The 14,744-nt window shown below is 36.1% G+C and overlaps 2 protein-coding genes across 2 annotated transcripts; both read left to right on the top strand.

Annotated features, from left to right (window-relative positions):
* The first annotated feature begins 1,971 nt into the window (after positions 1-1,971).
* LOC127649275 (zinc finger protein 124-like) lies at positions 1,972-6,619 on the top strand. Its single transcript, XM_052134312.1, has 4 exons — positions 1,972-2,366; positions 3,573-3,760; positions 4,211-4,298; positions 4,792-6,619. Exons 1-4 carry the CDS (start codon positions 2,093-2,095, stop codon positions 5,658-5,660), a joined length of 1,419 nt encoding a protein of 472 aa, XP_051990272.1. The 5' UTR covers positions 1,972-2,092; the 3' UTR covers positions 5,661-6,619.
* A 2,356-nt stretch (positions 6,620-8,975) lies between these two features.
* LOC127648624 (E3 ubiquitin-protein ligase Midline-1-like) lies at positions 8,976-14,437 on the top strand. Its single transcript, XM_052133309.1, has 8 exons — positions 8,976-9,167; positions 9,564-9,854; positions 11,528-11,845; positions 11,931-12,026; positions 12,186-12,258; positions 12,368-12,457; positions 12,574-12,639; positions 13,879-14,437. The coding sequence occupies exons 2-8, from the start codon at positions 9,573-9,575 to the stop codon at positions 14,427-14,429; spliced, it is 1,476 nt and encodes a 491-aa protein (XP_051989269.1). The 5' UTR covers positions 8,976-9,167; positions 9,564-9,572; the 3' UTR covers positions 14,430-14,437.
* The last annotated feature ends 307 nt before the right edge of the window (positions 14,438-14,744 follow it).

Raw genomic sequence — 14,744 nt, 5'->3', positions numbered from 1 at the left:
ATGTTTGGCTGGCACCGGCTGCATTTAGTCATCATCATTCAGCGACACATAGAGAGGAGACCAACACGAAGCAGGAATGGTGCTGGATCCAGCCGGTTCTGGTGACCTCAGGATAGGAGTCCCGAGGTTGAGACAGGGAAACAAATAAAATAATATTAGCATAGATGCCATTCAATTTATTGCAGAGTTATAAATCATGATCAATGTTTCTGGTTTCTGGTTCCGGCAGACTAAACTAAAGCAGCCTAATTGTGTGTTGGAGGATAAATTAGGTGTATGCCTGTATTCGCATATCCCAACTAAGCTGGGGTCAGAGCACAGGGTCAGCCATGCAACAGCGCCCCTGGAGCAGATAGGGTCAAGGGCCTTGCTCAAGGGCCCAACAGTGGTATCTTGGCAGTGCTGGGGCTTGAACCCCCAACCTTTCAGTCAGTAACCCAGAGCCTTAACCACTGGCCACTTGAACTGAGGGAGTGTGTCTGCATATTGAATCTGAAGATGCAAACAGAATTTTGTGTGGTCATGTTCTCTGAATTCTGCCTCATTAGTGTATTTTGTTGCTACGATCACCCATATCTAAAGTGTTACAAAAGAATATAAAATTAGGCAACTAGGGCTAATTCAATTGGTATGTTTGTGGAATACTGAATACTCCTTTATCTCTCAGTAAGAAAACTCTCAAAGTTCCAGGTGTCAAAGGTTAGAGTATATAGACCAAACCAACAAACCCAAGATGTCAGCTGAGATCTGATTCTCTTGGTCAAAATCCTCATCTTTTGTACAGTTTGCTATCTGGTATTACCTCATGTCTACGCCCCTTTATTATTTTGTGGTTGTCAAGGATACTGTTTGCCACCATTATCTCACAGAGCCTTTTATTTATTTTTAATGGCTTTAGTCTATTACTAGAAATAGCTTTTTAAAAACATGAGTCTGAGCATAATACAGTCACTTTGACCAATAGTTGTTTTGATCTTTATCCTCAACTGTGTTTCTCAAGGTCCATAGCCTCATTATTTTGTTACAGCTGGGTGTACTGTGTGGTTTTTGCAACATCAGCACTTTTCAAAAGTGGTTACAAATTCCAGTAACATATGCACTCTCCTGGATCACACAAAAGTCCAGGCTATTCTCAATTAGTACTTAGATATAAAAATATATTCTGATCTGGTCAAGTTTGGTTTATTCTTATTCCAGCAATATACAGTGCAGTGCAAATTACAGACAGGTCTAGGGGCACTTCGGAGATGATTTACTCTGTAAACACACAGTACACTTCTGTAAACAACTTCATAAATTTTACAAAATGGATGGTCTTAAAAGTAACAACATTTCATGGCAATTAGCCGAAGGACACCATTTTTTTTAGACAAAAAAGGTTAACCGGTCAAGTTAAACATTTACACCACAAAAACAGATCAGCCGTGACATAATTTCAGAACTCAGAAAAGACTAATTCGCTGTGCATTCCTACAGGAATTTCCTTTTATGAGTTTATGAGTCAAATGAGGTCTTTGGTTAAAGCTACTGTAAGAGATTTTAACTTTTTTTCTACAACATAAATTACACACAGACATACCCCACAAGGGAATTTTGAAGACGCTGTGCTTTTTTAAAAGTATGTTGCTAACAAGTTGCTAAATAAGGACTACAATGGTTGTCCATTTCGTCGGACACATCAATTTATTGCTTGTGGTAGTTGTAGTCCGTATTTAGCAATATGACAAAAAAAAGCATTGCGCCTTCACATTTAAGGTATGACTATTCATGTTGTTGAAAAAGACGTGAAAGTCTCTTCCAGTAATTTTAACCACGGACCTCACTGTACACATAAATCCAGAACAACCATTGTAAAAACCCATAGGAAATTCCCCTTTGCTAAACTAGGACTAGGACTACAACATTGAGCGACCACTGGATTTGGCGCCAGCTAGTGTAGACTTCATACGTCATCATGGAATGTCAGCAGACACTCTCTTCACTTCCATTTTAGCCATGTGGCTATGATCTCAAACGACTGCACGTCTAATCATACTAATCCGTCTGTTTATGATTTGTAACAAATATTTTGCATGTTCACGCGGCCGACAAAATGTCAGAGTCCGTGTCTAGATTTCAAGCGGAGGTGGCTGCGGTTTTGGAGGTGTTACTGAAGGTAGCCGTCGTGGAGATAACGAAAGTTTTCGAAGGACGCGCATTGGAGTCCCATGGCTGCACAGTCAACAGAGATCCTCAGATCAATGAAAATGTGCTATCTATACCTGACTTCAGGGCTCATATGGAAAGTGCATTGACTAATTTCACTGACAAAATGGTTTGTAGTGTCGGTGTGCAGGTGGAAGAGTCATTACTATCCCAAAACCACGGTATGTTTATTTGCGTAAACAACAACCAGTTCATGAGCTGTGCATGTTTTTCCACGTTTGTTAAATACACGAGTAAACCGGAAATTGAATATTCACCAATGTCCCTCGCAAGTAGTTGCAACAATTATGCAACTGTAGTGTTTGTCTGATCATGGTCGAAATCAGCCTTGCAGCAACTGATAATTACTTATTTTTGATGCAAATAATTATCGTGCTTATTTTTTCGAATGAGTAATAGTAACTAATTACAAAATACGGTGACATTATTACGTTTATAATCGCTTTGCATACCCGTTTTTATGCACCTTATTATTGTTGGTTTAAGCAGTTGTGAGCTCGGTGTTAAGACTTTTACGTCCCTTTCAAACGTAAAAGTTAAAGTGTTTGTTTTTCTCTCTTAAGGGGTTCTTGGGTTAATTAAAAGCAAGATATAGCGCCACGAATAAAGCTGAACGCAGTGTCTCGAGATGCGTTTTAAACACTTGACAGCTGGGCGTCTAAAAAACGCGGGAAAATACGGCAGCCCAGGGGTGCACAGCACAACAATATTAGCAAAGCAAACAAAAGCTAAAAATACAACGGAAATAAACCACAGCACAAATATATTGAGCTACAACATAACAGAAAGACACAGCACAATGAAATGAAACCACATGATAACATAAAAGCCACAGCACAATGATATTAAGCCAAAACACAATTAAACCACAGCACAACAGAAATAAGCTAGAACTTCAAATTTAAGCCACAAAATAAAAGTAAAGCCCCAGCATAATGGAAAGGCAACAGCATAATAGAAATAAGCCACAAAACAACTAAATTAAGCCTTTTCCTTTTAAATAATTTTGTTGTGTTGCGGCTTATGCCTCCTACACACTACACGACTTTAAAAGACGTCGGATTGTGGTACCGTTTATATTATACAACTGTCTGGCTTGTCATTTGTAGTCATAGAGTTTTCAAATTACAGGATGAATCGGGTGCTGAACACATTACGAAACATTTCAATATTTACGAATCCCAGATGACACTGCCTGGAACAAATTACGTTTCAATACAGAGTACACGCGAGAAGAGATACGAGATACAAATTCAAATGCATGTTCATATGTTAAACATTTTCGTAAGAAAACCAGCAGCACTGTATTTGACACGGACCAGCTTCCTCATGTTTCCCGTTTGTAATATATTGTTTCCTGTGCCTAGCCCAAATCTCCAACTCCCAAACTGCATTTTCAGATGAGTGCATGTCTAGTGTGAGAGGCAAGGATTGTTTGCAGGAATCCACAGGAGAGGAGGGGCTGTCTCCCTCAGAAAGTCTCTGCAAGGCGTCCCCAGAAGTTGTGGATCTGCAATGCATGGTTGATCTTCCATGCGCCATCTTCAAAGAAAATGTAGGTGGCACCAAAATAACTTCCTATTATTAGATTTCTGTAACTATTGCATTAGTTTCTGTGTGAAATGCAGTTATCAAGACCAAATTGGATGCCAATCCCAACCACAGGAGGCTGTTTATGCTTGACTAAAGGAAGCCTGGGGGTTTTGCAATTACTTAGTCCTATTCACACAATCCTACAGATTGTCCAAGATCGTGAGATCACCACTGTTGCACTGCTCTCGTTTTTGGCAGTATTTTTCATAAATTTTATGAATCTTTGGTGAACTGTAGGATCAATTTCTTTCAAAGACAAAAATGTTGTAGTGTTCTATATAATAATGGCAGAATATTGTTATTCTTTATAAACCGTATGTAGACTTGCATAAATAGTTGCCTCATTTCCACCAATTTTCTGCTCATATTTTGTTGAGTCTGAAAGTTAACTTTATTGCTTAATGTCTTTTAGGGGATTTCTGTAGGGAAAGGAGATGGCTTAATTCATGATACACCATGGACCCACAACTTGAAGGAGCAAGGGACAATTCAGGAAAACGGTATACAGAAACCATACTTGCTGATATATAGCAAAAAATTTGCCTTATAAATCTTACCAACCGTTTTGAACTACATAAGCTGAAAACAATAATATATTTTTTTCCTCATCAACTGTTTCCAACAACAAACGTTTTGATGCTTTAATAATTTAAAAAATATATTTTTTATTAACAAAAAAATATTTAAAGCTAAAGTCTCTCTGCCACTAACGTCACAAAATGAAATTGCAAAAGGAATGATCATTTTCAAACAGGTTTCACTTGTTACATACTGCCCATTTTCCATTGGCTGGTCAAACATATAGTCCCGCCCCAAACTAACACTATTGGTTGAGTTAATGCTGCTGTGTTGAAAATTTTCTTAGAATTCAAACTTAGAAATGGCTTGCTTGTGGTTGTCTCTGCATATTAAGCTATTCATAAGGTATTGGAGAAAGTATTTTAATATTGAGTAAATTACACTCGAGCTAATTTTTATTATTTCATCATTTAGATCTTCAAGGACTTGGTGCCCTTGTGGAGTCCTCTTCATCCTCTAAGGTAGAGCTAGAGGCTCATCCATTCAACTCTGTTCTTGTTCCCAGTGCAGAGCTTTCTAAAAATGCTATAGGCCAGTGGGACCTTGGCGTTATCGAAGTAAATTCTTTACCCTCTGTTGAAAAGACACCCTACATAGAACCACCTCAGTCCAGTGAAAACGCAACTGAGCCAACAAATCTCAACCAGGCATCAGGTAACAGTGCTGTTGAGGTTAGACAAGCAGGTTCCAATGTAAAGAAGGTGCGTTTCCAGCTTAGCAAAACGCCTTTCGATTGCAAATTGCTACGGCCTTGCTCTGTGCAACTTGTAAACCTTCTGATGTTTTCAAGTGGCATAAAGAAAAGGACAAATGGTTCAAGCAAAAAGTGCTTCTCTACACCTAAAGATCTGCGAGCCCATCAGCGTGTCCATACTGGGCGACGTCTATGCTGCTTTACAGAGTGCGGGAATGGCATTTGGCGTCTGCAGGGTATACTCCCTTATGGTTGTAAGATCTGTGGCAAAAAGTTCAAACGCAGGAAGATCCTAAAGCGACATGAGCGCTTTCACACAGGAGAAAAGCCGTATTCATGCAGAAAGTGCAGAAAAACATTTGCCCTACGGAAAAGTTTGCGAAGGCACGAAAGGTTCCACACTGGAGAGAGACCTCACCCCTGCCCTCACTGCGGAAAAGGTTTCCGTCTCAAGAACAATCTCAAGGCTCACTTGCGCTTTCACACTGGTGAAAAGCCGTTCACTTGCAGTCTGTGCTCAAAGAGCTTTAGGATCTACAAGAACCTTGAGAAACACAAACTCACTCACTCTGCAGCAAGTAGAGCTTGAGCTGTTAAATAGCTCAACAAAAGTTGTATGTGCTTTGACTGAATACAAAACACCATATTTCTACCTCAGCTAAGAACCACTGGCTAAATGTAAAACAAAGCTGACCCACACTGAAGTACAACAAGAAGCAAAAGCATTAGGGTGACTCATATTCTAAGTGTCCATGTTTCATTTTGTCCTGATATCAAGTTGTATAGACTTGTTGTATAGCATGTTGATCAGGAACATCTGTTGTACATTTTGTTAAATATATTTGAAAAAATATTTATTTGGCCCAGATTACATCTGTATAAAAATACAAACTAAAACGTCCTTGTTAAAGAACTTTTGTCACTGTGAGTATATTGGGTCAAAAGTCCTGGAAATGGAAGGGGATCCCCTGCTTAATGTAAATACAAAAATCACATTGAACTCTTGGCTTCTTGGATGTTGGCTATCTGGTAGTCTTCTAAAAAAAACATACAGCCATTGATTTCACAATTTCAGCTATCTGGAAATATTTGTTTGGATGAACACTGGATAATAATCAGGTGCTGCAGGATTCCGAGGACTTGAAATTACTTTTTATTATTTGTACTTTTTGTTACAGTGATTTGTTGAGTATTTCTTTGGTGCGATCTGTTCACTTTAAGCTCAACATTTTTAAAAGCTGAAAAAAGGAAATTACCCTTTTGCTCCCATTTTCTACAATAGCTTTTATATGTACATTTCTCTTTTAAAATGTTTAAATAATTGGAGGGAGCTTAGAAACGTGTATTTGTTTCCTTTTTTAACCAGAAATATCAAGTGCTTGCTTTTTGTTTGATATTAAAAGGTGTAATGATGTAGTAACACATTTGTCTGTTTATAGCAACAACAACAAAAAAAGAAATTTTCAAAGTGACATTTTCTATACATAATGTTTTAACATTCCTTATAGCAATTATACAAAACCTAATTTTCATTTAAAATAAATGATTACCTCAATTCTTTGTTTGGGCTATTTTTCAGTTTGAGTAACCAAAGAATAATTTAATATTGTTATTTTACAGCTTGGGAAATGCATATTTTAGTCTGGTAAAAAAATACTACAAAGCTCTGTTCAATAGAAATGTATTAACCTAAATATCAGCATTTTATCTACCCTGACAATGTCCATGTTTACTTCTAGATTACCTTCATTTTTTTTATTTTGGGGCAGCAAGGATTAGTAGTTAAACAAATCTGTCTACAAATTTACTAAATTCAGTTTTTTCTATTCTCCATCTTGGACACAAAGCTCAAGCATCCTTTTAGGAAAGAGAAAGTAAATACACTGTTAAATCACATAAATATGGTGATCTCATTTGTCACTGATGGTAAAAGGGATAGCTTCACCCCAAAATTTAAATGTTCTCATCTACTCACCCTCATTCCATCCCAGATGTGTATAACTGAATTCTGCTGAACACAAGCAAACATTTTTAGAAGAAAATCTCAGCTCTGTAGGTTCAAACAATGCAAGTGAATGGTGTCCAGAACTTTGAATCTTCAGAAATCACAAAGGCAGAATAAAAGTAATCTATAAGACTCCAGTGGTTAAAATCCATCTTCTGAAGCAATATGAGAGGTGTGGGTGAGAAACAGAACAATATTTAAATCCAGTAGGTGGCGATATGCATGATGAATGCAAATTGCCAAAAAACAAAAGAAGAATGTGAAAGTGGAGATTTATGGTGAACTCATCATATCGCTAATGAAGATATGGATTTAACCATAGGGTCTTATGGATTACTTTTATGCTGCTTTTAAATGCTTTTTGGATCTTCACATTTCTGGCCACCATTCACTTGCATTGTATGGACCTACAGTGCTGAAATATTCTTCAAAAATGTGTGTTCTGCAGAAGAAAGTCATACACATCTGGGATGGCATGAGGGTGAGTAAATGATGAGGATTTTAACTTTTGGGTGAACTATCCCTTTAAAAAGTCGCTGTCACCCCTATTGTTATCATTACTGGAAAAAATCAAGTTTGATTAAACACAGCTCACAACTCATCTCAATGCTTTTTAACTTATTTATGTGAAAATGAATAGACAAGATTTTTAAGTGTTAATAACTAAAAATATTGAGTGCAAAATTTTGGCTATGGGCAATACCTAAAATCACTTGCGCTTGAATTATATTATTACGTTTACACTCAAAATATTTTAGCCTATTTTTAAGATTTATCCATTTCAATTGAATAACAAATTTTCATCTAATTGAATTGCCTAATCTTTAACTAAATAAAATGTATAAATCTTACAAAATGCAAGTTTTATTCATTACAATTTCTTCAAGACTATTGAAATAAATTAGATGGAAATTTGTTATTAAATTGAAATGGATCCATCTTAAAAATATATATTTTTGAGTGTAAGCTTGGTCAAATGGAACTCATGGAGGCATTTAAATAGTTAATAATTCATAGAGTTTTAAGCTCTTTTGTATTTTATTTTTTTGCAAATCGAGTGATCTGTGTCCCCTTTGGTCAAGTTGGAACCTGTTTACTCTTATCTCAGTTCTCCTGGAGCATGTTCATATGCGTTTCTGTGGAGAAATACTTTTATTTATAATTCACATAGAATCATTTATAATTTCTATTTGAGTGATCTAAGTTTTATAGTTTTGTATGATATACGTTTTTGTATGATCTAAATTTGAGTCAATATAATTAAAGTTATTAAGAAGAAAATATTTAAATAGCAAATCTGAGTTTAGTCTATATTGCATCTAGTTACTGTCGTGGCAGATTCCCCAAAACAGTCGAGTTAAAGATTTCTCAGAGGAACAAAGTTCTGATTCCAAAAATACATCACTTTTAGATCATTGTAAATTGCATACATATTAATTAAATTATTACCTTAAATAGTTAAATTCATTCTATTGGACCACCAAGTTAGTGAACTTAATAACACAGGTTTTGGAGATGCCATTACTCAATTCAATTGAGGAAACTAATTTTAATGGTTTTCAGTGTGTCACATCGTGTCAGTTGCTTCAATTTGAATTTTTCACTTGCCCCATAAGAACAAGCTCTAGGTGGTTGGTACATTTTAAACACCATTTTAGAATAGTTTTCACATGATGTATAATCATGTGGGATTAGATAATCAATTCTGTATTGTGAAACTTTCTTCTCCCTTTATGGTTTTTCATAAGACTATTGCCATGGTGAACTGCTCTGTAAACATATGCAACAATAGGTGTGTGAATTCCTGCATGATAAGCCCTGATCTGGTTTCCAGTAAACGGCATGATCTGGGGACTTTTATCATGTGCCATTTCCACTAAGTCAGTTTTATGTGTTTATGACATCACATATCGTAAAATTAGTTTCACTTTTCAAAAAACGAGATCATCTACATTTCTTTATCTAAAACAGCTGTGCTTGTTCACTTCCAATAAGAAGAAGCTCTTTCACACATCTTGTTTGTACAAATATATGTACAAACATTTCTCTCTAACTCAAGTTGGAATTTCATATGAACTGAAGTCATAGCAGGTAATAACTACTTTCAGTTAATATCTGTTACAAATGTCAATGTTTAAAACTGGTTCACTGTTTATAAAGACGTGTTTTAATAGGATGCTTTTATTTTGTCAACTATCATGGTTTTTCAATGCATATTTGACAATATTTTGGTGCAAAACTGGCGTATTTACAGTCAGAATACTGTCAGAAAATAGTTGTCTGTTGGAATGTCACAATACTCAAAAGTCTGTTTAGTTTTGCTTTCTATGACGCTGAGCATTGCAAACTTATCGGGAATTGTTACTAACCACTATCAAAAAGTAATCCTTCATACATTTCTTTGTAATGTCTATATGCATGATTTATAAAGGCAGGTTAGAACAAACCTAAAATATTCAAACTCTAACAAATGGCTCTTTTTTATAGCATTACAAGATGGCAAAATCACTGGAGCTTCTCAATTTAGGCGAGAGATGGTTGGAGAACCTGCTTAAATGTCCTGTATGCGATAATTTCTATGACGAACCACGACAGTTGCCTTGTGGGCATAATTTCTGTAGACAGTGCCTGTCTGTCTATTATTTCATTCCGCTTGAACAGTCACACTACATGCACTGTCCAGAATGCAGTATGATGTTCATATTAACTAAGGATCCAACAGAACATAAGTGTTTCACACTTTGTAGCATCGTTGAGGACTTCCGAAAATCCATTCAAGTATGTCATTTTTTGTTTTACAATTTATTTAATTTCTGTATTGACAGTAATACTGGATCAATTAAGAAATAACTCACTCAAGTACTATTTTTATACCTTGAATTTGTATTTATTTTTTGCTATCTGAAGACATACATTTTAAAGTTAACATATTTTGCATTTTAAAGCATATTTTATGTTTTTTTTTTTACTTTACATTTTAACTTTTCCTCTTTTAAAAATGTATTTTAGTGTAATTTGTGTATATTTTGTGTGTGTATGTGTGTTTGTTTTTATAGTATACTTTTATACTCTGGAAGTATACAGGGAAGTACTTTGAGCTTTATTTTATACAGTGGCAATAAAGATTGTGAACCCTTTGAAATTGGCTGGTTTTCTGCTTTAATTGGTCACATGAAATGTGATCTCAACTTCATCAAAGTCACAAGTACAGTCAAACACAATGCACTTAAGCTTACAACACACAAACAATTATAATCTTTCAAGTCTTTATTTAACACATCATATTAAACATTCACAGTGCTCTAGAAAAATTAAATGAACCCTTGGACTTTATAACTGGTCGATCAATATCCTCAATCAATAATTTCCGGTAGCCGCAGAAGGAGTTTTAGACCCTTCTTACAGAACTGCTTCAGCTCAGCCATATTCTTAGGATGTCTGGTGTGAACGGATCTCTTGAGGTCTACCACAGCGTCTCTATTGGATTAAGTTCTGGACTCTGACTGGGCCACCCAAAAGGTGGATTTTCTTTTCTTGCAGCCTTTCTGTAGTGGATTTCCTTAGATGTTTAAGGACATTGTCCTGCTGCATCACCCAACTTCCACTGAGCTTCAGTTGGCACACAGCCACCCTGATATTTTCCTGCAGGATATGTCAGTAAACTTAGAAATGATAATTTTTTCCCCAAATCTTGATGCTCCCTCCACCGTACTTCACCGTTGGGATTAAGTTTTCATGTTGTTATATGGTGCCCTTTTTACACCATACATAGTGCTGCGTTTTCAAACAATTCAAGAACATGAATTCATGAACAGAGATGTTCACCAGTTCCAATGATTCCTTCAAGTTTTTAGCTGTCACTCTAGGGTTATTTTTTGCCTCATTGAGCATTCAGTTGTGTGCTGGATGGATGGCCACTTCTAGGGAGAGTAGCCACAGTACTAAATCATTTCCATTTAGTACTCCATCGACAGATGAATATATAAGGGATAATTTTGTAACCCTTTTCAGCTTTATGCAAAGCAACAGTTCTTGATCATTGGTCTTTTGAGATCTCTTTTGTGCGAGGCATGGTCCACATCAATAGATGCTTCCTGTAAATAGCAACCTCAACATTTTTGAGTGCTTTTTATAAGTTTAAGTAGTTCTAACCATAGCCTCCAATATAGTTTCATTAATTGGATGCCAGGTTTGCCAACATTAGCCTAGGGGGGTTCACTTACTTTTTCTGATTTACACTGTGAATGTTTGAATGATGTATTCAATATGTAGAAGAATAATACAATAATTTGTATGTTATTAAAACAGATTGTGTTTTTTCATTATTGTAAGTTGGATGAAGATCAAACCAGATTTTAAGACAGATCCAGTTTTATGATATTGTGTTTGTTCTGTAACGAATTATAAGTAATTGAGTGAATAATGAACTCCTTTGATTCATTTCCACTCAGGATGCAGGTGCTGCTGTTATATATTGCTGTATATGTCATACGGAAGGGGCAATTAAAGAGGCAGTGACGACGTGTTTGATGTGTGAGGTATCTCTGTGTGATGAGCATGTTCACCAGCATCGTGAAGTGTTTCAGGAACACTTGCTGGTCGAGCCACCTATGGACTTGAGTGAAATGAAATGCATGAATCACACTAATCTGGTCCTGAAATACAACAGCCCTTTGTCCAACACAAGCACCTGCAATACATGTGCATTAGAGAGAAAGTGGATGGACCAAATTAAAGAAAACTTAAGTTACCTGGGAGAACGATTTGAGGTGTGTGATTCTGTGTTTTCTGCATCTTTTGTTGTTATTCTGTTGTATTGCAGAATATTGACCATTTGAGTTTTTCTCCACCTAGATTTATATCAAGAGTCACCATAGGGGTCTTGAAAAGATAGTAGATAACAGTCACAACGTTCTCAAGTCCCAAACTGTTTTTCTCAGAGAAAACACCGTAAAGTATCATACAGAAAAATCTTTTATAACATTGATAAACTGATCACTGACAATTTTGCTAAATCTCTAAAAATGTAATAACAGGAAGTTCAGGAATACCATTACTTCAAAACCAGAGATTACAGCAATTAAATCTGTTTACCGTTTTGACCTCCAGGTGCCAAACCAAAAGACTGAGGATGTCTATTTTGGAGCTGTTGCTTTAATTCTGCTCTTAAGTTGCTTTTGTGGTAAGTTAAAAAAGTAATAAAAAACTGAACTGGGCACATGTTATGAGAAGCCAATTAGCTCTTGTCACCATAAGGATAATTGTTATGTTTTTTTTATTTCATTTTATAGTGCTAAGTACGTATATCGAAAACAACAAGATCAGAAGCACTGTACTAACTCAAAGTACACAACTGCAAGAGCTCTTCCATTACCTCTCTGGTGAACACCATTGCTTTTATTCTAATGCATAATGTGTGATCCTTTATGTGTTCAGTATTTTGTATACATTTCTTATAATATGTGTATATTCATGAAAATGTTTATGGGATTTCTAGATGCTGAATGTTTTGATCCATCTACATCATCATCAACCAACAAAGTGCATAGCCCAAGCACTCAACGTAGGCAGATACAACTCACATAGTCCACAAGCTTAATTAAAGACCAATTGATATTGCTTCAATCAAAGTTTTCTTTGCTGGAAGGCTCTTACCCCCTTTATAAATAGTCCTGAGTTATGTTGTAACCATAATTTGCTACTAGCTAATTGGTTGCAAGTGGTATTAGGTGGAGGAACATTGTCATTTTAGACTGGACAAAAATCTGTGTAGTGCAAGAATAATCATTAATATTTTTTTTCCCAATTTTCTGCCAAACAAACACTTTATTTTAAACTTTTAGAAGTATTCTACTTTAGATTGCCCATATTATGCTCATTTACAGATTCATAATTTCATTTGGGGGGTCTACTAGAATAGGTTTACATGCTTTAATGTTCAAAAAACACATATTTTTTTCTCATAGTACATTGCTGCAGCATTCTATTCACCCTCTGTCTTAAATACTCTGTTTTAGCTCCTGTCTCTTTAAAGGCCCCATTTCCGAAAAGTCCAGTCTGCTCTGATTGGTCAGCTGGCCCAGTCTGTTTTGATTGGTTAACCGCTTAGAACATGTGTCAAATGTAACTGCCCTTACCATAACTGAGTTTCAGCTTAAAGTTGCCATTAGCCCTTGCATTATGCAAATGTGTTACATAGTGATACAGCTAAGTCATGGAAGTAATGGCTGGGCTGCAAACCAGGTGTTTCAGGAAGTTCAGGAGCAGTGTTTTCTGTGGGAGAGAGTAACTCCATTTGGCATGGACTTTGTGCTTTGTAACTTTGCAAACCTTTTACATACACAAACAGCTATATTACACTAAAGCGAAACAGACCCAATGTGCCACAATAAGCTAAAATGAGCTGCCGCGATATGCAGAAAAGGACAGCGAACACCCTCACAAATTTGCGCTTTTTTATGTTTACACAGATACGATAACAGAATCGTTTTCAAAAACTTGCACTTTGAAACAAGTTTGACAAACCTCACCAAATCCAATCACTCATTAGGGTAAAGTGGTATCAAGACGCTCGTTACCAACTTTTTCTATCAATTCAGAGTTAGTTACGTATTCTAAATACTTTGGATTACTTCTTCAGCACTGGTAGATTTTTTCACTTGTTTCATATATATATATATATATATATATATATATATATATATATATATATATATATATATTATAATTATTTTTCTTTTTATTGTAATCAGTGTTACAAGTATAAAAAATACAGCTCACATATCTCTCATGTCTCCTCCAGTGATGAATTTTTTGACCCTTGATTTGGACTCTTCAAGCCCCTTTCTCAAAGTGTCTCCGGATCTCATGTCTGTGGAGCGAGTTGATCATAAACTCCCCCTACCCTCACATCCATCCCGTTTCAGAGAGACCCCTCAGATCCTTACCCATCAATGCTTTTCCTATGGGAGGCACTACTGGGAAGTGATTCCTGAGGGAGTCTGGGATGTCGCAGTGTCCTACAAAAGCATTAAACGGAATGTCAAAGACTTTTTTGGATATAACAAGAACTCTTGGAGTCTCACGAGAAAGTTCAACGGTTCTCTTGTTGTCTACCACAACAGGACACAGACTATGGTTTCCAGGTCCTTGGACTATCAAAAGGTTGCAATAGCTATTGATTTCCAAGAGGGGTCCATCACCTTCTCAGAGGTTGGGAAGCAAATCAACCTATTGCACAAGTTCAGATCTCAGCTCACTCAACCTGTTTGCCTTGGCTTTGGATTGTACAAAACATATCCACCAAGCAGAATAACCATTGTTAAAAAAATCCCCTTTCCAATGGCTGTTTGAAAAGCATAATATTGGTGTCTCATTGTTCTTTGTAATCTCTCTTGCCCAAACAAATAACCACTTTATAAGAGATTATTAAATTATTTAGACAATGTATTTTGTTAAATGATTTAGTCTTGGAAGACTTTGATTAATTAAAACTAATTTACTGTTGGTACAAAGCTACAAAGATTTTCATAAGTCACTTTGACAAAACAAATTAAAGGATTTGTTCACACAAATGTTAAGTTTTCTCATTAGTTACTCACCCTCATGCCATCCCAGATGTGTATAACTTTCTATTTGCTATTTTAGAAGAATATTTAAGCTCTGAAG

The sequence above is a fragment of the Xyrauchen texanus genome, chromosome 9 (genome assembly GCF_025860055.1).
Source record: "Xyrauchen texanus isolate HMW12.3.18 chromosome 9, RBS_HiC_50CHRs, whole genome shotgun sequence".
Lineage (NCBI taxonomy): Eukaryota > Metazoa > Chordata > Actinopteri > Cypriniformes > Catostomidae > Xyrauchen > Xyrauchen texanus.
This window is presented reverse-complemented; position numbering and strand designations above follow the sequence as displayed.

What these genes read in the sequence shown, in the direction of transcription:
- LOC127649275 (XM_052134312.1), top strand. Translation starts at nt 2,093, where the DNA reads ATGTCAGAGTCCGTGTCTAGATTTCAAGCGGAGGTGGCTGCGGTTTTG. An exon ending in ATTACTATCCCAAAACCACG is followed by an intron (nt 2,367 to 3,572) that starts GTATGTTTATTT and finishes TCCTGTGCCTAG; the next exon opens with CCCAAATCTCCAACTCCCAA. An exon ending in GCGCCATCTTCAAAGAAAAT is followed by an intron (nt 3,761 to 4,210) that starts GTAGGTGGCACC and finishes AATGTCTTTTAG; the next exon opens with GGGATTTCTGTAGGGAAAGG.
- LOC127648624 (XM_052133309.1), top strand. Translation starts at nt 9,573, where the DNA reads ATGGCAAAATCACTGGAGCTTCTCAATTTAGGCGAGAGATGGTTGGAG. An exon ending in ACCTGGGAGAACGATTTGAG is followed by an intron (nt 11,846 to 11,930) that starts GTGTGTGATTCT and finishes TTCTCCACCTAG; the next exon opens with ATTTATATCAAGAGTCACCA. An exon ending in GCTCTTAAGTTGCTTTTGTG is followed by an intron (nt 12,259 to 12,367) that starts GTAAGTTAAAAA and finishes TTCATTTTATAG; the next exon opens with TGCTAAGTACGTATATCGAA.